Genomic DNA, 24,073 nt, shown 5'->3' with positions numbered 1-24,073 from the left:
CATTCTTTATAATGGTTGTTTGAAAACAAAGGGTTCTGGTCTTTGATTATGATTGGCTGAGCCACCTTCAAAGCTGTGATCAAATACTCTGTAACCACACACCTGTGACCACATTACATCTGGATTTCAGCACCAAGCAAATGGTCTCAGAATGTCAGATTTTGTTGTTCATTTTGATTACTGGTGGGCTAAGCCTGGCTGAGAGATCGACAGGATGGAGGAGGAAGATAAAGGAGGGAGGAGACACGCTGAAACTAATGAGAAAGAAATTTAAGACTCACACGTATCCTTAATGACTCTGTAAGGACACTCCCACACAGAGTTTAAAAGCCTGCAACTTAGTTAGAACTGAAGAGGCTTCTTGGATGAGAGGTGAAACGTCTTCAAGAAACTGAAACAAGTCCAGTTGCCTACGATACAGCACTTAGAATTACCATGAGCTGGATGACTGAGAACCTTCATCAACAAGTTTAGGTTTGTGCTAAATTTGACAAATCCCTCAATTCATTCTTGAAATATTGTCCTCACAAGATTTGAGGTCACAGTGACCTTGACCTTTGACCTCCAAAATGTAATTAGTGTATCCTTGAGTCAAAGTTAACATTTGTGCCAAATTTTAAGAAACTCCCTCAAAGGCTTTCTTGAGATACTGCTTTCACAATACGCAATATCACAGTGTTCTTGAGATATCGAGTTCACAAGTATGGGCCGGACGGACGGATCGACGGACGAAAATCCGACGGACAACCCGAAAACACAATGCCTCCGACCCTGGCTATCACCGGCGTGGAGGCATAAAAAGGCATGTGTTCTCTTAACTTTGCTGGATTTAATCAGTTATCAGGAATTAGTCTGACAACAGTGTGTCAAGACCCTCCTCCCACACCCACACACACACACACACACACACACACACACACACACACACACACACACCTGCAGATGTCCAGCCTAGCTGAGAGGTGATCTTTCTGGATGTAAAGCTCCTTCTCGTCCTTCAGCAGACAGTTAACGTCATGCAACTCCACCGCCTCACTGTCACCAACATCCAGCTGGTAGCGAATGTACAGCTTACCCACCTGTAAACAATCAGACAGCAGCTTCAGACGGAGCACATTCCAGATTACATTATGTTTGTGCTTTGCTCCTAACCCTCTGTGCCAAGAGTCCAAGAGGGTGTACTTGACAATAATTATTGCTGTTTTCTGCTTACACTACGGTTTGTGTTACATAGTAATGAAGAAGAATGTAGATTTTAAAGAGCAGTGCGTATGTGTCACAGTGTGTATGAGCCAAACAAAGCAGTCCTGACTGCTCAGGAAGACACAGCTACAGTACTGAGAATAACGCTGAATAGAAAACAGGACTGTCATATTATCATTTCTTTCCTGGGTTCAGTGATCTCAGTCAAATCTTCCACTGAACTACTGAGCTCTTCTCTCTAGCAGAATGCAGTCCCTGCTATGACTGCACAATGAGCTCCTGTCTTAGTACATTAAGTGGCAAAGTGCAAATTGAATGACAGGCTGAGTGCAAATTCGATTTCATGTTAGTAAATCTGGCTTTACGATCAACAGGGATAGAGACTGAAGAGGTGTGGAGCAAGGATGTTGTTTCTGCTGTTGAATAGTGCTTAAAGGAACAGTTTCCCTAAAAGTAAAGTTCAGTCATTATCTCCTCCCCCAATGCTGATGGAAAGTCAGGTGAATCAGCAAAACAGCGTTGCAGCATTCTCCAACAACTGAAGTAGCTGCAGGAGACTTGTTTTAAAACAGAAAGAACAACCAACAAAACATCAAATGGCTCCATACAGTTCTTCTGCTGTAATCTCCAGGAGACCAAACAAGTTACCTATAGATCTTCATTGTAGCTGCTAAGGTAAAAGAAAACTTTAGTGTTTTCCATGGGTACCCAGTACTTGGCATTAAGTACTCGGCGATTTCCCAACCCCAGCTGCAACGCTGTTTTCCTGCGAAGCTCCAGAAATGTTTTGTGAACTATGAAACTTCACCTGACTATCCATCATCACAGGGGGAAGAAAACTTTACCTTTTGGGTGAACTGTTCCTTTAACATTAAACATTTACTTCAGGGGGTAAGAGATTCTCTGTCAACCTTAGTCTGATTAGCATCAGATTTTATTACCAAACGAGAAACTACCTCCAGTTTTATTAAACTTCTGACCTGTCCAAAGGAAAGTCGCTTGATTTTCTCTCCAATGTTGTTGCCAATCAGCTCTGAGTAGACTTCAGACAGCTCGTCGTGGTGGTAGAGGAACCTCTGGATGTAGGGTATCACAAAGCGCACCATGGCCTGCATAGATGGACAGGGTCTCAGATTCTCAGTCTGTGGCTCAGTCTTGACACACTGGGACAGCTGATGGATCCCACAGATCTCCAGGAACAAATATCGGTCCCTCTCGTTGAAGGTAGGCACGGTGTTAGCTCGTTCTCCCGGCGCTGGCAGGAAATTATAGATCAAGAGTCAGGATCTGTATGTTACCCCAAACTGCACAAACATAATCTAGGTAATCATTTTCTATTGAGTATTGTCAAAGGTAATAAAGTATCTAACATCGGCCGTATGCAGCATACCAAAGTTCCCAGTCTTGCTCCTGTGAGTCGTCTTCTTCTCTGCTGGTGGCAGGTTGAGTAGACAGAGCTTGTGCTGCTTAAAGACCTTTTCCAGCTCTTTGCTGTCAGCAATCATGGGTTTGCGTGCCAGACTCACCCAGCTGTTATCCTTGGTGGGGAAGACCCTCTTATCAGACACCATACCTGAACACAAAGCAAAAAAGACAGCCAGGGTCAGCGTCAGGCTTTTAGTGTGGCTTTCTTCCTCAGTGTTTACATCCAGAGTATCTTGAAAAAACACACTGTGTGTGTCCTTGATGCCGACAAACATGCTGAATGCATTTATTTTCTTAAAAAACAATTCACCAGTATTTGAAATATTTTAAAGCCTGCATTGTTAACATCCATGTTCACTAGCTGACAGTCTTCTTCTGCACTGCCTTCTTTGTAGGGCTGAGAAATACATCAATGATATCATTATCTTGACATGAGACTATATAAGTTCTTGCATTTTAAATATTGTTACTTGTATATGGTGATATCTCATAAGTGTTGTCTTTTCCTGGTTTTGAAGGTTATTACAGTAAAGTAATGTCAAGGTCTGAACTTACCAGACTGTTCTACTTGCCTTTACCGACTTAGTCATTATATCCACGTTACTGATGATTATTTATTAAAAATCTCATTGTTTTAATATTTTGTGAAAGTACCAATAGTCTTCCCTGCAACATTGTCACGACTTTGGTCAAAAATATTGTGATATTTGAACCATTTCTGAAGTGCTTTAAGAGAGATTTCAAAGTATCAAGATATAGATAATGTATCACAATATAGCTTAAAACTATCACATACTAGTACTAGTTCACTCTGCTGGCACACCTCAAAACACTTTCACTGCAGGCCGTACACTCTGCATTGTAAAGTAATTCCAGACTGCAGCATTTAATTCCTCCCAGCTGCTTTCAAAACAGGAGCTGCACTCACAGGTGGTGGAAGACGCTTGTTTGCAGCAAATACTTTGCAGTAAATAGTCAGACCAATAGGAAATCTGACAGACACACAGAGTACAGAGGTAATGAAGGCAGGTTGTGTCTGCAACATGAACATGAATGCGTTACTCACCCTTCAAGGTGGAGCAGTAACCACGATCGAGTTGGGGCTGAGCGATGTTTTCCTGCTCGCCAGATACTGGAATCGTACACTTTTGAGCTGTTGAAAATAAAAAATATATTTATTATATTACAGTATGTTATATTTAAAGTCAGGGAACAGGGAGGATGTAACAGGTTCGGCTAGTCAAGAGGGAAACAGTTGTTGAGCAGAGAGATAATGAGCTGCAGACAGATGGACATAAAGAGCGAGAAAATGTGTGAGTGACTGAACGAGAAACTCTCTGAAACAAAAGAATATAAATGTCCTTACCAAGTCTGGCATAGAGCACCGACACATCCTGTAGCACCTCAGCAGTTGGTATTTGGGACGATGAACAGATCAGTTCCAACAAACCAACATACTGCTTCATATTGGGACTGCGATCCACATCCAGCAGCTACACATAAGACATAATCACAGACGCATGCATAGGTTATATTAATAATGGTGAAGTTTGATCTTAAAATTGGCAACAAATAATTGGGAGTCAGTTAATTAAAACATTATACACAGCAAAGTGCCTTCATCGTAAAATCTTTTCCCACCTAAACCCTCAAAACCAGCGATTATTGTCTTGATATCTGAATATCTGTAAATGACTGGTGACTTACAATATACTATGTCCTCCTCAACATTACATCATCAGATGTAAGTAACTGTGACTGATCACTAAACCTCTCCCCAAACAACACTTGTCTAATCATAGCTTAGCAACAGTAATTAGCCACAGCAGGACTGTTGGGGTTTGGATTCCTCCACACGCTGAAGCGGCGTGTACGTGTCTGTAGTAAGACAGATACTGATTAATCAAAGAGTTTGGGAGGTGGTGTATTTCAGTTCACTTTTCCACCAAAATTAGCAGGTCTACACAGGTTTTTGAAACGCGGGTACATCTGCGAAGCGTTTCGTTGTGACGCACAACGAAACGCTTCGCAGATGTACTGACGTCATGTTTCACGGAAAAAAGTTTATTACTATTATTATAACAAGCAACAAATGTCATTTGAGCAGGTAAATCAAGGCCGGCCGCCTAGAGATAAAAAGCAGCTTATGCCCAACTCCATCTGTAAAGGACTCACAGTAAACAAATTTGCCGCCATTATCAAAAAACTTTGTGCCATGCAAGAATAAAAAAAAGCTTGAAAGGCATAGCGACAGTAATTAATGAGGAGTTGGGCTTAATGAAAGGCCAAACAGCTTCATGAGTCTAAGAAACATTTTATACATGTAGGGAAATGACATGAGCTGTGACTAAAAGTGACTGGGGTAAAATGAATAAAACTGAGACATGAGATCTTTTCAGGAAAACAGTAAAAGAGCAGCGTACTCTGATGAAGAAGCTTTTCATGCCATCCAGTGGGTTGTAGAAGGGAGCCAGGACCTTAGGCTCTGGCACAGGGCTGTCTGGTCCGCGAATCAGCTGTTTGTAGCGCCGGAACATCTCCGTTGGGTCACTCCAGCACACTTCCTTCATGTGGTAGAAACGTCCCGAGCTCCAGTCACCATTCCACCTGCAGAGCAGAGTTTGACTTGTGGGGACTACACCTTGACATGAATCTGAACAGTTGAGGTGATATGGCTGACACTTACCTGCTGTCCTCTACATAAACAGCAGGGTTGTGCTGGAACAACTCCTTCAGGCTGCTCTGTGAACAGTTCTGAGACAGATAGGTGTAGACATTGTGGATGTGCTGAACTGTGGAAGTGAAATTCGCCCCCTCCAACTCGTCCTCAGATGGTTTCTGCTCCTGGGAATCTGCTTCTGGTCTGACACACCACTGCTTCAGGTAGTTAATCAGAGCATCCACTGTGATATTTTGTCTCATTCCTAGAAGAGGGGAAATGAGAGACAAACAGTTTGTCTCTTATGTAACTGGCTCAGAATATTCTGGAGGACAAACAATAACTACAGCAATGAAGAACAGAGATCTACACCACAGTAGGCACATTTTTACCAAGAGCTCTGGTGAACTCGCTGGGGTGTATGTCCACATAGCAGACATGAGTCCCCAGCAGGCTGGTGACCTCAGGTGAGCTCAGGTAGACTGAGTTTGGACGGAGGTACTTTCTCTCTTGCTTTTCTCCTTCCTGTGGCTGGTACGCTGGAATCCATTCAAGAGAACACAGGAAGTGGTAGAAGGAGGACTTGGTGCTTCTGATCACTCGGCCATCACTGTCGACCACCTCAGCTGCATTGTACTGAGAGTAGCGGTGTCTGGAAGAAAGGGAAAGGTGATTATAGATCATGTTCGGCACAGGTTAATACAAACTTTCAAACCTCCTCGCTGCAGTGGAGGTAACAGAATGGATGCCAGAATACAATGACAGTGTTTCTTTAAAGGTATAATATGTAAGAAGTGGCCGCCTGCTGAATTCATACTCCAAACAAATAGGGGGCGGCAGATCAACAGAGTAAATGCCAACTGCCTTCTCTACATAGATCCATGACCATAGCTGTTGTTAGCTAGTTAGCTCAGTTGGCTGTGCAGCTAACCAACCTAACGAGCGAGTGTTTACGCAGCAAGCACAAGAACTTGGAATGGCCAGCTGATTAGTATACTAACTTCAGTTAACATCTCTGCAACACAATATGTATATGTCTTAAATATATACATTATTTATTTTAGTTACCGTTAGTTAATCTTTTTACCTTTTGAACTAAAATTCTGGAATATTGCACCCTTGAGCATATCATCTAGAAGCCAAAGACGTCAATAATACGTAGACGTCTTTGACATAACATCCAAAAAATGTTGTTAATTTAAATTTTTTACATATTGCACCTTTAACAGTATATATTTAATATAGGATCCTATAACTTCAGAGATCCTGTGATTACAAAGCATGATCTGAAGTTGTAGCTCAGTGATCCTGATGCCTCTTGTGACGTTCAACAAAGTGGCAGAACTGTGTGACCTACATTCCTCTGCAGAATATACAGCACTCAGCAGCACTGCACGTGTTTAATGGTCAGAGTTAAATGCACTGAGAAACTCAAAGGACCAATCATCTTGTGTCAATCTGACCAGTGTAATAGATGACAGTTGTGCTACACAGCCACGGTATAAAAAAAGGACTTTTAGTTTCTATGTGCTGGGAGATTGACAGCCGACCCGCTTCAGTGTTACCCTGCCTTTAGTCTAATGTGTTACCTCTGGCAAGTCGGCCTGTCACAATAGTTACATGAGTGACCTATCATACATGTCTTATGGACTTATCGCTATATGGACATGACCTCAATCATTTTTGCTGACCTGAATAATGGCATGTAATAATTTTGAAATGACAATGTCACCAATGTTTTAGCCAACAAAATGCCAAAAAACTAATAGCATGTTCCTGACCAATATACGACTCGGGCACAGCACCTCAGCATTTTTTCACATTTTATTTATTGTTGTGGTTGTTTGGTTACATTCCATGTATTTTATTATTATTATTATTATTATAATTTTTTTTTTTTACAATATTTAAGTATGTTTTTCACATCCAATTCCAATGTCTGAATATTAAGAACTAAAAAATCATTGCTCTTTGAAAGGGTGTACTTACATTATCATGCTCATATATCTTCATGATATCAGTGGCAAAATGTGTTTTTAAAATGGCAATCATTTCATTTATTGCAATTATTTCTGGGGAAATATAGGTTCAGGCCATACCAACTCACCTAGGCCTACCCAGTTCATGTCATGGATTCTCTTGAAAAGATCCTATTGCTGTACTCTGAATACTTTTTTAGTTATGATTTTCTTTAAGTTTGGCACCTGGAGCTAAATTTCATATTCGTCATACTTTGTATGTGTATTTTCAGCCTCACCAATTGCTTATTATATCCAACAGACACGAAGAATCATTTGCAACATGTAATTATTTAAATATTTGTTATAGAATGACATTATTTTTGGCCCAGGTCATCCACCCTTAATGCAAGGCTCAAATTTGAAAATAGTTACCAATACTGTTATTATGTGGATTATCTCTCCGAGACCTCAATATGTTGCTCTACCACGTCACTGTTTACGTGAGCACCTAGAGGAGTCAATTTCCAGTCCTTTCTTTAGGCTGTAAACAGGCAAACTGTGTTTGTGCTAAAGGGCTGAACCGATGTTTGGAGTCGGAAATTGAACATGCGGATCAAGGAGATGTATATCAGCAGGACTGTTTTCTCCGACACACTAGAAAGAGACTAACCAGGTATCAACAGTGAGGGTGAAACATCATACTTGAAACAGAAAAACACCTAAATGTCAGTGGCAGTGATGTTACTGCAGCAAGTTAAAAGGTGCTTTATAAAGTTACTATACCGGGCTCTCTATAAAGCACTACAACAGCGAAAGGCAACAGAGCTGCCTCCTCTTTTCAAACAATTAGACCTTCCCCTCAGTGCATTCCTGCCAGAATCTGTCTTTTTTAAATGGCTCACTGTAGGTCCAATCAAGTGCAACGACTCAAGCAGCCAGTTATATCAAGCAAGCGCTGTTATATTATTTTATATATTTAATGAAATAATCTTGTGAAAAAGGAGTTTCAACAAAAAATCTCACACTAATGACTTTATGCTTTATTCAACCAATATTTCTCCTGCAGGATGAATTCACACTTGAAGGTTAACAAGCATCTTCACTTCAATTAAATTTCAAGTTCAGAAGCGGAAAAAAATGATTATTTGTGCTCCATTGCTTTCCAGATGTACGCAACACATGTCAAGTCTTAAAATATCTCCCGTAATGTATTGCACCTTATTTGAGTGCTTCAGGCATGTTGTCTTGTTTGTCATTACTGCTGACTAAAATTCAGATCAACCACAGTGTTTCACTTCCAGGCAGCCAGTAGTTTCCATTCCTTTAAGTATAGTATGGGAACCCCTTTAAGACAGGTAATGCATACCATGAAAACTATAGATATGATTCTATTTGTCTCTTACGTTATCTTTGCATGGTAAGGTATTTGAAACAATCAAGTGATTTAACTGATCTGCAGGTCTGCTGCATTAGAGTGCAAGTGGGGGTAAGCCCAATTCTGCAGCTGCTCAGGACTGCAGACAAATAAAAAGCAAAGGTGAACATTGTGGAGGGCAATACCTAAATAGCTGCAATATAAAATTCAGTGGCATGCTTTGGAAAAGTTGTTGACTGTCGTGCAAAGTATAACTCATAAATGATGCTTAAACGACCTCATTGTGATTCGTCCAACTGTGATATAAAAAGGTTACTTGGGATACAGCATCACACAATCTAATCCTTCATAGTGTCTACTGTTCACCACAATGACTATCTAAGCTCGGGTGACCTCTTTACCTGAACTGCCGTCGTCTGCTTACACAAATCTGTAACAGTAACTCAGGAGATGAGGCAGAGCTAAGAGCAACTAAATCCACACAAATGAATCCCCTGACTGATCCCTCTGGCGACCTCCAACAAAAGCCAAACAAAAGGCTCATGTGTTTCTCAGGGCGAAAAAAAACAAAACACTGAACTGTAAAAACAATGTCCCCACTTCACCCCAGTAAACACTTAATGCCAGTGTTATTACCTGACACTGACTAAACCGTTACGCCACTGGCTACCTTAACACAACAGAAACCCTTTCAATGCACCTGCTTCTCAATTGTGAAAATCTTCACCTGGATAGAATATGACACAGGAGGAGAAATATGTAAGTGAGTGTGTGTCCATGTATGTTTGTTACCCAGTATTCCAGTTGGCTGCCAGCAGCTCCAGTAAGGCCATTCTCTGCTGCAGGAGGAGGGAGCCCGGCAGCTGGGCTGTGGCCAGGGCATAAAACTCCTCGCAGGGGTAGTCATCGAGCACACAGCCCTCCACTGGAATTTGGTACCATGCTGCACTTTCCACTGACCAGGGGCTGGATGCCTGGAGGAGGAGGAGGAGGAGGAGGGAGAGAGTATGATAAGAGAGACAAATACTGTTATTGAAATGAAATATTATAAAGCCATTAAGCTGCAGTCATATTATAGAGGGACAACTGTGTTTTTTTTTAATCAGCTGAATTACTGTTTTTTTCCTTTAAGCTGCAACAGCATGGCAGGCTGTAAACTACACACCACATAAGTGATGGAAATAGAGAAGGGTAATGGAAGCAGAGGGAAACACTCTGCTTCAGTGATGAATGCTAGAGAAGTCAGCTAAACTGCTTCTGACTGTCGTCCAGTGTAGTGACTCTTCAGCTGACAGCACTGTCAGCAGACCTCCGTCACTCCGTGAAGCACAAAGATTTATTAGGGATGCAGGGTAATGGAATGTTTGTAGGTCGTTGCACAATAATGGAGTCGATAATACAAAGCCAGATTGCTTTCATTGACCTAACAAGTACAAGAATGTCTTTGTTCTTTTTTCTTAAATTACAAAGTACTTATATTTTAATGCAATACGTTTTCTAGTACCAGCATTCTGTATTTTATTTTGATATATTTGATAAGCATGTATTTGTAATGTGTGCCCATCTCTGACTGACTCACATGATTTTTAAATCAGTGAAATTCTTAACTGAGATCACTTGATTAATGATTTATCATCAACATCACTAATCAACACACTATGATACACTAGCTAGTGGTATGCACATTTAAAGTTGGTATGAAACGAGGTATGAAATATTAAATCATCCATCTTTGCTCACTACATCGTAGCCTTCTCTTACCCTCAGGTGGGCATAAACTTAAGAATTTGAGCTGAAGAATTAATTATCGGATATCGCATCGGCAGAAAAAAATCCATATCGTGCATGCCTAGATCTTATAACTGAACTATGAGCACAGGTTATCTCTCTGACTGAAAATCAGCTATTTTCATTTTTAAGATTAAATTAATTACGCATCGTGACCTTTTAAATTTACTTTCATATTTAAACCTTATGTACATTTCATAGCAAATAAATCAAAATAATTGAGTTTAGTCTTTGTACGTTTTTTTCAGGCTTGAATTGATTAACCACTGATCCACTAATTAACACAAATAATTTTACTTTAAATTTTGCTCTGGCTTCTTTATTAAGTTTGTATTCAACATTATACCTTATTAACTGCAGTAAATGTACTGAAATAAACGCACAGATGTGACAAAAACAGCAATATATCATTTTGGCCGGTGGATTTTTTTCATCTACATGCCAACTTGGCCCGTGACTCAAAAAAATATAATACCCAATATACCATGCTCCCTTACGTTATTTTCATTGTGTTCTGTAAAGTGTGTTTTGCACTATAAATGAGTTTTCAGCTTCTTCACACATTAATATTCACAATTTAACACCAAACAAAACAGTGCAACGATAACCACAGATATCAAGTCCTGCCTTTGGATTGCCATCTAAATTTTATAGTTCAGTGTCTGCACCTGATGTGTACAGTGTTTTTAAGCAGGAATTATGTAAGTATCGTATTTTGCCATATGACACGAAGGCAGTATAGGTCAAATAATGACTGATAGTATCATGATGAATCCACGTATCATTCCTGCTCGCTGTAGCCCAGGCTAAAACAGGCATCAGGAATGTGAACAGTGCAGCCTCAGCTCTGTCTGTGACACGTCCCATCACTCACCTGCCTTTTCTGCTTATCCTCAGAGCAGCTATTGATCCCTCTAGTCCTTGTGTGACTCATAATGGTTAATATCTTCATCTTTTAATGACTAGCTTATTCATCATGATGAGTCACAGTTAGTTTGTAATGTTTCAGGATGATTGTGCTCTGCGTCTGGTGTCCATGCAACCAGTAAATATTGTGTCCTTACACAACACATGCAGAGCCCTTCATCATCTGGGCTAACAGGTGGCGCTGTCACGACCTTGGGTCTGCTCTTACCTACGGTATAATTGCATTTTTGTGTGATCTATAAACAGCTGAGGTAACAGTGTTACAGTGTCCTCCTCACCAGTTCTTTAGCAGTGAGTGTTTGTTTCTCTTTGCGGATGATGAGGCCGTCTCTGACTCCCAGTCTGCTGAACAGCTCTCTCCATCCTTCTACATCACCGTCTGTCTGCACATAGCACGGACTCAGCAGGACCCAATCATAGCCTGGTTGAGAAAAGAAACACAGACAGGCAGAAGGATGACTGTTTACAGGAGGAGGAGAAAAACAATACTGTACACGATGCATGAATGTGATGAGCATCAAACAGGTAAGATGAGATGAGATAATCAAAGACAAGTAAGGACTGAAGCGTGATGACAGGAGTTCATCATTGGTGTAATTAGTCAAATCTAACAGTCTGCTGCACTGATTTACAGCCAACAGGTGAACTCCTACACTGCTTATCCACTACAAACAGAACCAAAGCTTTCGAGGTTTTCTGGCAGTGGTGGATGGTGAACAAAGCCAAGGCCTGAGAGGGAGGAATCACTAGCTTTCTCAGTCAAGCCTGACAGCAAACAAAATGAGGCAAAATAAAAGATTGTAACATCCTCTACCAGGAGGGAATTGGTGACACTAGCTTCATGGGAAATACAGTTCAGTATAGTACAGTAGCACTAACAACAGCATGGATATATGTCAGGCTGGCACTTGTTCTCCCCATGGCCTTATGTGTAGGCATGGGCCGGTTACCGGTTTCAAGGTATACCACGGTATGAAAAAGTCAAGGTTTCAAAACCACTAAAATTTTCCGTCATACCGTTCCTGCGGTATGAGCGTTTTTTTTTTTTTTAATGTGACGTCTCGTCAGAGAGAAAGTAGAGGTCCCTCACGCCGCGTGCAGCTGCAGCGTAAAGTGCCCTCCCCCCCGCGCACCTGCGGTTGCTGTGAGTGACAAACAGCATGATGGCTGAAGGAGGCGAGCCCCCCGAACTTTTCCCCCGTCTAAAAGGACCAAGTCGGCTATATGGGAATACTTCGGCTACCGTAAAAAGCCAGACGGCCACGCCGCGGAGGAAGAAGGTCGCCCGTGCAAAACGTGCTTGCGGACAGTGGCAGCCCGAGGAGGCAATACATCAAATATGATAGCTTATCTACGGGAGCACCACCCGTCGCTGTATGCTAAATTCAAGGTAAAGTTAATGTTGTCTTGAAATGAACGAGCGTATTAGCGTCTGACATTAGTGAAATGAGCTTGTTACTGGGGCAGATGGTAGTTACCATATCTTATCTTTTCTATATCTCTGATAGTAGCTTCTTTTTTTTTGTTTGTTACTGAGGCAGATATGCTAACTAGCATGCTAAGATAGATCCATTGTAGGATGCTAGTTACCATATCTGCCTCAGTAAAAAAAAAAGTTAACCATAACTTTTTTTCTTTCATTAATCTTTATTGCTAAGATGGATAACACCAGCTAGTTTCTCTAACATGAGGTGAAGAAGAGAAGCACATGTGTAATGTTTTTTTCCTTTTTTTGTTTTTAAATACAGACATTCAAAATACACATTTTAGAGCTGTAATCATAATACCGTGAAACCGTGATATTTTTGCCTAAGGTTATCATACCGTCAGAATCTCATACCGGCCCATGCCTACTTATTTGTTTATGGAAGGGATATAAAGGATGAGTATCTAGGCTGATCAAGGCATATTTAACGTGTCTCTCTTCCTTGTGTGTGTCTTCCATGTGTCTTCCTATAAATTGAAGCAAGTATCATGCGTTACATCTATTTTTTGCATTAGCGGTAAAAATAAACAGACTATGCAGTCAGCAGAGTTCTTGCACCTTTAGTACTTCTAATACTATTCTCTAATTCTACTCTCTCTGATTCTTTGGTCTTTTGTTTTCAGGGTCATGTATACTTATGAAGGAAATTGATGTATATTGTTTTATTAATTTTTTTTTATCCAGGGGTACAATTTTGAGAATTTATAAAAATGTTGCTATTCTTGAGCATGCACAGCTGCCAGGATGTACTAACGTGAAGAGGAACACCAGTGATTTAGCATTTAGCACTTCCATAAAGTTAAAGGGCTCAAGAGAGACAGGCTAAGAAAAAAAAGCAAACATATCCAAATTTTTGTCTCAAAAGCTCCAAAAATGCTGAATCCTATATTTCCCATTGTGCCACCAATAAAAATATCTTTGTTAGATCCTTCCTGCCTAGCTCATGCCCACGTCTTTCATACTCCGCAGCCACAGTTTTCAAGCTCAGGCTATGATCACCCTACATTAATTTCCACAGGCTCAGCAGGACTCCACATGGTGAGAAAGCTTAACTTTATGTTTCAAATCAGTGGAGATGCAATTAAATGATCTGTACATGTACATCCACATGAGAAACCCTGAAATTATATTGGAAGTATTAGTCATTTATTTGAACTATAGAGGTTATAAAGATATTGTTTCCAGGTGATTTTAGAGGCTAAATTTGCATTTTTAGTTTCAGTTTTAGTCTTTGTTTGGAGATGAGGAGACACATCATTATGTAAAATGATCCAGCTTATTTTACAGTGAGTGACTTTAATTACTCAACACACCAGGCGGACTGTTGGCCTGGTTTGTCGGGGGCCTTTAGCTGCTAAGTGGCGACCCTAAACTAACTAGTAGCAGCTATTATACATTTAATCGGCAGTCTATGTCATAAACAGCATCATCAGCAAGCACCCAAAATATGCTGCTGTCTTCAGTACAGGAACTCTGCCGCAGCTACTTTAAACACACTTAGTGTAGAGTATTTTTTTATAAATGCTTTTTATGATATGTTTAATAGTTTATCTTTTTATCTTGATGAAATATCAGACCATCATTAAAAGAAATCTTGGAAGTTGACTAATGCAGAGATATGATCAAACATAGCTTTCCAACACAGGACTGATCTCACTATGTTTAATGTTCTGGAACTGTGCAATGCACCATTGTTTTATGCTGTGGAATGTAAGTATTGGATGAGTATAGTTATTTGCAGATATGCAACATTAAATGGGAACAAAACAATTTACATTATATAACTGTTAGAGAACAACTTTAAGAGATCCTTAATAACGTGTGATTATGTTTAAAAACGCTCAAACTGATGTGTTTAAAGGGCAGAGGAGCAGAAATGTAACAAAGAGAACATCAGTCTGAATTCAGCCCCTCTCTCTTTGTCAAAAAAAAGTGTTCTGATCCATTTTCCATGACATGTTGTCCACTCCACCAACACTTACATAACACACAAACACACACAAATGCGCGCGTGCGCGCACACACACACACACACACACACACACACACACACACACACACACACACACACACACACACACACTAGTCTATTCAGTACTCCTAGGCATGTCATGCTTTCTGTAACCCACGAAGGAAGCAACCCCTCACAGAATCACAAACTACTTTCCTCACAAAGGAAAATACACACACAGTCTGATACACGAACATGAGCAAACACACAGCTGATGTCAGAAACATCCCCAGAAGAAGAAAAGGGAGATGGCAGCTGGGGACAGGAAGACACAAGTTCTGCTGATAGTTCTGAATCTTTTAGCTGGCTTTCAAAGGCCAACATGGACACTGAACAATAACTGGAGAAGTACAATGAAGTTCATGTTTAAGTACATCAACCTTTTTACAGACTGTGTGTATGTATGTGTGTGTGTGTGTCTGTACCAGGCAGTCTCTTTGGCAGGTTGATGTTGCCGTACTCTTCAGAGAAGTGCACGCTTTCATTGGCCGGGCACAGCAGACCCCTGCTGGTGAGGACGGGTACCGCATCGTCTGAGTACTCCTTGCTGGAGGAGGCATGCAGCTTGATGAAAACCAAGTAACTCACCACCACAGCCTCGGGCTTCGACTGGTGGTGGAATTAGTGGAGAACGACAGAGTAGAGGGAAAAAAAGAGCACAATGAAAGAAAGAATGAGAGACATTTTGAAGCCAAATACAATGTAAACTCCTCCCTATCCACTGGCTCTATCCCATGCTCTCTCAAACTGGCTGCTGTCACCCCCATTCTCAAAAAAACCTGGACTAAACCCTGACATCCCAAAAAACTACGGACCTATCTCCAACTTCCCCTTTCTGTCCAAAATACTGCAACATGCTGTCACCTCCCAAGTCAAGTCCCACCTCTCAGCCAATAACCTGTACTTACCATTCCAATCCTGTTTCGATCCGATCCAAACACAGTGCTTAAACAGCTCTGCTCAAAATAACAAACAATCTTCTCCTCTCCTCTGATACTAGCAACATCAACATCAACATTCTTGTCCTGCTTGACCTTGGTGCAGCTTTCAACAGCCGAAACCAATTCACCAGCATCAATAACTGCAAACCCCCCACTGTTCTCCTCTCCCAAGGTGTTCCCCAAGGTTCAGTTCTCGAACTCCTCTTCATCCAGTACATGCTCCCCCTTGGTCACATAATTTGCCGTCATGGACTTCAGTTCCACTGCTTCACAGACAACTTCCAGCTCTACATCTCCACCAAAGAAATCACCACTGCCACTCACTCAGCCCTGACAGACTGCATCATGGCAATAAAATCTTGGCTTCAAACCAACTCCCTCAAACTGAACTGTGATAAAGCCGAAATCATCATTATTGGACCTAAAACTCACACAAAGTCCACCCACAACTTCTCCCTCACTACTGATGGCTCCCCTCACATCTGAAACCTAGGTGTCATCTTTGATCAAACCCTCTCCTATGAACAAAACGTGAAACGCAACACCAAAACAGCCATTCATCACTTCCAGACTGGATTACTGCAACAGTGTCCTCTATGGTACATTATCCACAATACTCAAACTCCAATATATCCAGGGCTCTGCTGCTCATCCACTCCTAGACCTGTGACCACATAACCTCTGTCCTTCAGAACCTCCACTGGCTCCCCCAAAAAGCCCTCCACAACCTGGTTCCCCCTACTTGATTGAGCTCCTACACCGGCACACTCCCACTCGCCCCCAGACAACCTGCTAGTTAAAATGAGCCTTAAATAATTTTCAAATCCAGCATAGACAGTACGAGACCTTCCATTTGTTGTTCTGTATTGCAGGGTAGATGTGCTGCTCCAGTAGCTTTTGGGGCTCCAGGTCATGAACACCAAGTCTTCTCAGCAGCTCCCGAACCTGCTGACTTTCCAGAGGCTCCACGCAGCTCAGCAGACCAGGGTGAACGACATTTACATCCTTGTACAATGCCGACAGAGGTCCTGTGAAAAGAGAGGAAAGCTGGATTAACACCACCACAAACCACAGCCTAAACTAATCTCAGGATCCATGACACAGTGACAAAACATATTACATTTTCTAAACTTTTCAGTGTCAATGTACAGTGACACTGAAGTGTTCCATTATTCCAGTTAAATTCATAATTCACTCTCCCAGAAGAGATTATCCTGCCAACAGATGTTAATAGAAGCCAAAAGCTGCTGTAGTAACACACTCATTTGAACCTGGATTTGGGAAACAAAGAATTCATTGCGAGAATACATTTGTTGTGTCCTGTCAGCTGTTTCATGGGAATTTTAACCTACATACGTCTAACTGAAAACCTCCAGTGACCTACTTTTCCACATTCTTAGACTGGCATCTGAAGGAACGTTTGCCCACTGATCTCTGCACTGCTAAATATTTCAGAAGAACACTGTGTTTATCTCAGCTAAAGCTATCAAACACACATCTCTGTCCACTTGACTTCATATTTTAGCAGAGCCTGAGGTTTGTGCAGCACAAGGCTTGCTCCAACTACGCTCACTGACCTGAAAAACAGCTGAGCTTCTAATATACAGGAGCAGCTCTACAATATTTAAGTTACGGGTCTTGGTGAGTGTTCAACGAGACGACGTCACTAACGACACTGTTGGCTGTGTAGTCTTTATATTATATATTGTATATATTAACATTTCATTAGTTTGATGACAAACTGAGACTATGTACTATTGACTCTGAAAATGATATTTTAAATTGACAGACATCATATGCAGTTTCCAGTTTCCAAGCCCAAGCTACGATGATCCTAGCATCCTTACATCTGACAAACTGTTACACACCTGGGATTTGTATTCACCACAGTGGTGTTGCACTCAGAAACTGTTGGGGGCGCCAAAAAGCACAAAATGTCAATCTCTACATAATGTTGCTTTAAAGGCTACTTGGTGTTTTTAGTTTCCGTTTTGGTCGGTACTTTAAAATATCTTTCTTAAGATGAGGACACACATCACTATGTACTGTATAATAATCTTTTAGGCTTTATCATGTACACTCGTAAACAAATAAATCTTAGTTCACACAACAAGATTTTGGCCGTGGTTATCCATTTGTTAACGGTTTTTGAAGATCGCTGACTAAACAGAAAAAGAAAATGTCAGCTGCAGCCTTAACACTGATCACTGACTCACTACTGATCTTTAATGATAAGTTAATTAAAGTAAACAAAGTTATGTATTTGCTAAACCCGATTTTTCACATTCTTGCTGCTCGTGTGAGGCACTGAAGTGAGATGATAAAATGTGTGGAGGAAGAACACTTAGGGTAAAGCAGAATCAATTTGAGTCCATAAGCACCTCTGAGTTGCTTATGGGGACACCAGAGCTCTTCCACAACATGACTATTAAAGCCAGCACACTGCAGTGGCAGGATGCTTACATCAGAATGTGAAAATCAATTATTCATGGCTGCCATTCTTAAACTCTGCGTTCCGTTCTTGAATGTGATGACGCACAACACGGGTGGCATGCCTCCGCTTTTGTGTGTTCTGATGCGAGCGTCTGTACATCTGCTTATTCTTAGAGAGGTGAAGTTTGTCGTACACCTACTTAGCTGCCCTGACTGTCCTTGAGTGTGCCTGCTTCTAAGAGAACAGACAGCTGTCGGAGCAGGCTCTGTTTCTGTAACTTCTCAGAATGAAATACTGTTTTACAGCCTGAATTACCACTTGCCACTTTATCTACCTCGGTCCAAATGTAACAAATAATTAATTGTGCTATTTTGTTTCATCTCATGTTTCACGCCATCATTTTCACTGCTGAGGTTTATGAGCACAGATGGAGCGTGTTACATTTGCACCTCTCACCATCACCAGGGTGATACATATTTATCTATTTTTGTTTTTCTACATCAGTTTGTTGAATTTTGAGAAACCTGTGAAACTGTGCTGCCCTACATTCTGACGGCTTTTTTTCTTCTATCTGTGTTTTGCTCTTGTTGTCGGGGTTGATTTAGCACTGTGCAGTCAGGAGGCACATGCATAACCATGAGTTGTTTGCAGGTGCTGGGTGATAATTACTGTCTCTGCACAAAAAGACAAAAATACACACACACTGCTGTCTTGTTCCACATTCTTCTCTGATTCTATAAACCCCTGCATTCTGTGCAATGGACTTATTTTTTGAGATGTCGCAGTGTTCTGTCATCTGAAGAGATGGGGGTCCTGAAACACACTAGTTTTACTTTAAATATGAACACACTGACACACACACACACACAAAATGCATACAAGTTTACTCAAGCCTTTACCTACACTATGTACTTGAAGTGTTGTCATGTAGAATAAAAAGAAATAGGAACAAGACAACAGTGTGCTTACATATTTTCTTCTTTTATATTTAGCATAAAATGACAATGAATGAAAGCAATGTATGATATTCAAGATTTTACTGCTACTACTACCTATTCACTCACTCACTCACTCACTCACTCACTACCTGACTATAATCATATCATCTGGCAGTTAAAGATGAAACATTTCTGCATTAAAATGTCTAATAACCACTCAACTTTGTTATATATTTTGATGGATTGTGTAATTACATTATTCCAAATGTTTTTAACAATGTTCAGAGATAATGGGAATGTTTCATTGAGTCACTTGTCACTAGAACTAGGGGAAACATCAGTTGATACGTCAGACAGTGAGGAAGGAAGTCCGTAAACATGACTAAATGTAACATGAATAAAACTTACTACACACATCTAACTGACACACACACAGGATTTCTGACCATTACCGCCCGCTCCTGCCTGCTGTGTGTGGTGTACACTCCTGCCTGCACCCACAAACATTCTTAACATGCACTCCCACACAATAGTGTTCCATTGATTTTGTGCCTTCTCCCGTCCCGCAGGTAAAACGCAGTGTGTGATATTAATAAAGAAATGTATACCTGTCGACAATAACGCAGTGAAATTGAGTTGTATGTGCGAACTTTGGCACACTTGTCACATCAAAGTCCCTGTCTTCTTCTTATGATGTGTTGTCAAAGCGAAAAGCAATGCCAGAGAACCTGATAATGTTAATAAGGGAGTTGGTTACCTCTCTGGAAAGTTGGAGGTGTGCAGCCTGTCCCCTGCAGCTCTTCATCTGACAGCTCCTTCTTGTTTAATTACTCCCACAGACTGTATAAGTCTACTCCGACAAATTAAAAACTGATCTGCTGTCAAAAAATGCTGAAAATGGCCTGTAGACACATACTTGATGAACTATAGCGGTACTAAACTCATGGAACAAAACATTTCTTGTGATAGCCTACTTCAAAATAAAAGTTGCAGTGTTTTCGCCATTTAAATGCTTTTAATGCAAAGCTACAGCAGTCAGGAATGTTCGGTTGCATTTGTAGTAAATTAACACAGCTCTTGCTTTACAGATGGTAAGGGAGCTCCAAAAAAAATCAACAAGAGGCAGCACTTCATTGAATCCCAAGGCAAACAACTACACTGCGTCTACATTGCTATTTAGCTTCATTTCAACAGAGGGTGCTGTCTAAACTTTGATCGGACAATAGGACTCAACTTGACTTTTGTTCACTCGCCTCAAGTGACAAGTTACAATAGTGGTGGTCAAGACGGAGACATTATTGGACTTCAACAAGTCATGTTACAGATCACGACTGACTGATAAACACCTGTCCTCTGTGCTGCACATTTCGACATCAGATATGACGTTCGATTTTGATGGTTCTGCAAAGGGAGGCAACTTCTCAACTGTTTCCACTAGGCTAAATGATGATGGGTTGGCATTGCTTTTCATGTTGTCATTCATAAATATCTTACAGTTGTAATTTTCTCATAGGTTAGTTACAGCTACATCTGTAACATAGAAAATAAGTTAATGTGGTCTTACACATGAAGTTCCTGTGTAACTTATAAATTAAGTATAAGACCACATGTTTGTTCATGAATAGGTAATATTAACCTGACCTATCTATCACTATCCTGTCAAACTACAGAGACAGAAGTTACATACAGTGAGTATAAGAAGTTGAATGAATAATGATAGTATAATTTAAGTATAGTAGATTGTAAACCGACATGAAATTACCTGTCTGAGCTTGAGCTTGAGCTTTCTTTTTTTTGGTCTTGGTTTCCTCCATTGGAAAGAACACGCCCTCCTCGCCCAGTGCCACCACACGCCCGTCAGCCAGGGGGATGATGGGTAGTTCCCTGAGGGTTTGCAGGACAGAGTCTGCCTCTCCGTAGCCGTGCTCCAGAGCTCGGAAGTTGCAAACCAGCAGCCTAGCCAGCTGACGCAGGCCACCATCTAGAAGACAGTGGTTGGTTGAAAATGTTTTTTTATATTTTTAATTTAAGTCTCAAAAATGACAAATTGAATGGTGGTGTTCAAGAGTTTTTTTTAAAAGAATGAGTAATGAAGATCTTTATTACTCTCCCACCATGTTTTTAACACAAACAATGTTTCAACACATCACATTGTTCTGATGTCATGAGTTTTGTTTGTAGTGAGCACCTACATTACGTCTGACAAACTGTTACACACCTGGGATTTCTATTTACCACAGAGGTGTTGCACTCAGAAAAACTGTGAGCGGCGCCAACACTCACAAAATGCCAAATTCTATATAACGCTGCTTTAATCATTTTATACTATTTAGTCAATAAAATCTCAAACAGTAGTCTTAAAATCGCTTCTTTGTCCAACCAACTGTCAAAAACCCAAAGACTCTTCATTTACTGTCATAAATGAGAAAGTAAAGCAGCAAACCCTCACATTTAAGAAGCTGGAACCAACACTGACATTTACGCTTGAAAAATGACTGCAACGATGAATCAATCATCCAAATAGTTGGCAACTTATTTTGCTTCAAACAACTTATCAATTAATCGACTAATTGTTGAAGTTCTATTACAGAAATAATATTATTTTAGCCACAACACTTGATAAGTGATGTTTGGCAGCAACGGGTTCTAACATCTCACCCCATCTTGATAGGAATGTGTGTTTAATAGTAATTAAGAGTGTCTGAGTAATTGAGCTCTCAGGAAAATATTTATACAATGTGGTCAACACTGCATCATAAAACATACTGTAGATTATTGTATTGTAGATTTTCAATACAATAATGTAAGCCTTTAACTACATGAAAGCTGGTGTGTGTTTGTAGTGAACACAGCTGTTCTGCAGCCTAATGGATCTGAGCTGCTGTAAAATCACTCTAACAGCCTCTCAGTATACATGTATTGATGTTTATTTCTCCCTCTTTATCTCTTCCACACACCTGAGTGGATGCCTTCCACTCTCATCAGCTCCTTGGCCATGGCTGTGGTTACCGTAGAAACATCAGATCCCCGCAGGTATCGGACTCCTAGGTGAGTGAGCAGGGAAGTGGGTGGGCCCGGGCTCAAACCCGGATGGAGATAAGACAGAGACAGATGCCTTTCGAGCTCGGCTCCGCCAATCACGTTGCGGATCACAGCGTCCTGACAGACGGCCACTTGGGACGGCAGCTTGAACACAACCTCACCAGCTGGGAGAGAGAGCACAGAGGATAAGTTGCACGGTCAGATACAATGTTTTCTGTTTCTGGTACAGCAAAGCTGAGCTCAGAACATACTAGACATAATTTTGTTTTGTTTCTGCTGTTTGTTTGGTGTGTGTGTGTGTGTGTGTGTGTGTGTGTGTGTGTGTGTGAGTAATACTTGAGCTGAGAGTAGGCAGGAAGGCCTTGCCCTTGAGCAGTTGAATAATCTGCCCGGCAACAGGCTTGAAGAAGTCCAGCACCTCGTCAGGCAGGGGGATAAACTGCAGGAACTGGCAGAGGCCCTTCAGCCCCCTGAACTCTGGGTGGTCCTGGAATAAAGAACAAACAGGACACTGGTTTAAAGGAAAAATAGAGATGAGGACTAATTAGTGCTATTAGTTGTTATGACTGTATTATGTTTTGGAAATCCTACAGTTGTAGGTTGTAGTGACTTTTTCTTCACATACCAAAAATTCAGAAAGCCTTTTTGTTTGTGTTTTTTAAATTTTTTTTTTTATCTTAGCTACAAACAGAATCAGGTAAACTATTTCAATGATCAATAGTTTTAGTCGTTTTTCCAAGCTAAAGCAAACAGACTCTTGCATTTATACACAATACCTCTGTTGATGTTGCTTGAATAAATGTATTTTTGTACAAAGTACAGACATTAGTATAATCAGGACAACAACAGAGTCATGTCATACTTGGTTGTTTTGAGTCTTTCTTCTAACCAAATACCAATATAGTTGTTATTTACTAATTATTTTTGGTCGTTTTCATTTTTGTTAATTTCCAATCACTGTTAAGATACCATCAATAAAAACCAGCACTTCCTGCTCAGATGTTTGACATTTAAGACCTAAAAAATCTATTTTCTCAAACAGCTTCTTACTGTGAAAAATGGCATGGTACATGAACACAAAACAATGACAGTTTGAGAGCAATAATTCAATCAAAAGCCAAGGTTAGTAAGGCTCTTCTGTGTACTGTACATTTGCATCATGACTCAGACTGTTTATAACAAATGTATAATTCTAAATAATCTAATCTGGAGTCGTCTTTTACAAGTCTCAATTGTTAAAAGCAAAAATAAAAGCAAAATTTTTTGCAGAACATTTTGACATCATTGTAAAGTTGAAGTTCATTTTCTTTGGTCATATTAATGTGTTTTGAAAGGTCATAGTGACCTTGACCTTTGACCACTCAAACCTCATCAGTCCATCCTTGGGTCCAAGAGGACATTGGACTCACTGGCACGGAGGCATAAAAATCTTAGTATTTGAAACCAGGTCCTCAGAGCCTTTTTAAAGAATTTCAGTGGTTCAAAGGGCACAATCCCTTCTTTTCCTGATATACTTTTAATTTGAAACATCTACAGGAAGTGAGGGGTTCCATTAATGGTGAAAAACCACTGGAATTACTACAAGAATAAAATCAGTTGCATATCATATTGAATTTACCGTAAGACCTGCTACTGCAATGTCTTCTATAGTTTTAATTCATAGATTACATCTCATCTAATTTGTTCTATCAATGATTTGTTTTCTTCCCACCGGCCTGCAGATACAGTATCATCTTACAGTGAACACGTCCATGGCCTGGAGGAAGAGTTGAGGTATCTCAGATCGAAGCCACTGGTTCCATGAGCTGTCTCTGTCGACGTCTTCCCGAGAGGAAGGGATGTCAAAGTCACCTGGAGAAGAGAATCGAGTGAGAGGAATGAGC

The 24,073-nt window shown here is 40.6% G+C and overlaps 1 protein-coding gene across 4 annotated transcripts in view; it reads right to left on the bottom strand.

Annotated features, from left to right (window-relative positions):
* LOC311250988 (uncharacterized protein) overlaps positions 1–24,073 on the bottom strand; it is a 70,346-nt gene that overhangs the window by 5,641 nt on the left and 40,632 nt on the right. For all 4 annotated transcript variants that reach the window (XM_084343215.1, XM_084343217.1, XM_084343218.1 and 1 more), the window contains 16 exons: positions 23,929–24,041; positions 22,527–22,677; positions 22,106–22,354; positions 20,911–21,129; positions 16,623–16,804; positions 15,261–15,444; positions 11,617–11,759; positions 9,416–9,597; positions 5,680–5,939; positions 5,315–5,552; positions 5,052–5,235; positions 3,995–4,121; positions 3,695–3,781; positions 2,594–2,776; positions 2,184–2,458; positions 937–1,079 (listed from right to left, as the gene is read on the bottom strand). In XM_084343215.1, coding sequence (XP_084199341.1) covers positions 937–1,079; positions 2,184–2,458; positions 2,594–2,776; positions 3,695–3,781; positions 3,995–4,121; positions 5,052–5,235; positions 5,315–5,552; positions 5,680–5,939; positions 9,416–9,597; positions 11,617–11,759; positions 15,261–15,444; positions 16,623–16,804; positions 20,911–21,129; positions 22,106–22,354; positions 22,527–22,677; positions 23,929–24,041 — 2,920 coding nt within the window. The remainder of the gene's footprint in view (positions 1–936; positions 1,080–2,183; positions 2,459–2,593; positions 2,777–3,694; positions 3,782–3,994; positions 4,122–5,051; positions 5,236–5,314; positions 5,553–5,679; positions 5,940–9,415; positions 9,598–11,616; positions 11,760–15,260; positions 15,445–16,622; positions 16,805–20,910; positions 21,130–22,105; positions 22,355–22,526; positions 22,678–23,928; positions 24,042–24,073) is intronic.

This window comes from Pagrus pagrus (assembly GCF_965226575.1).
Source record: "Pagrus pagrus genome assembly, chromosome: 21".
NCBI classification, from domain to species: Eukaryota; Metazoa; Chordata; class Actinopteri; order Spariformes; family Sparidae; genus Pagrus; species Pagrus pagrus.
This window is presented reverse-complemented; position numbering and strand designations above follow the sequence as displayed.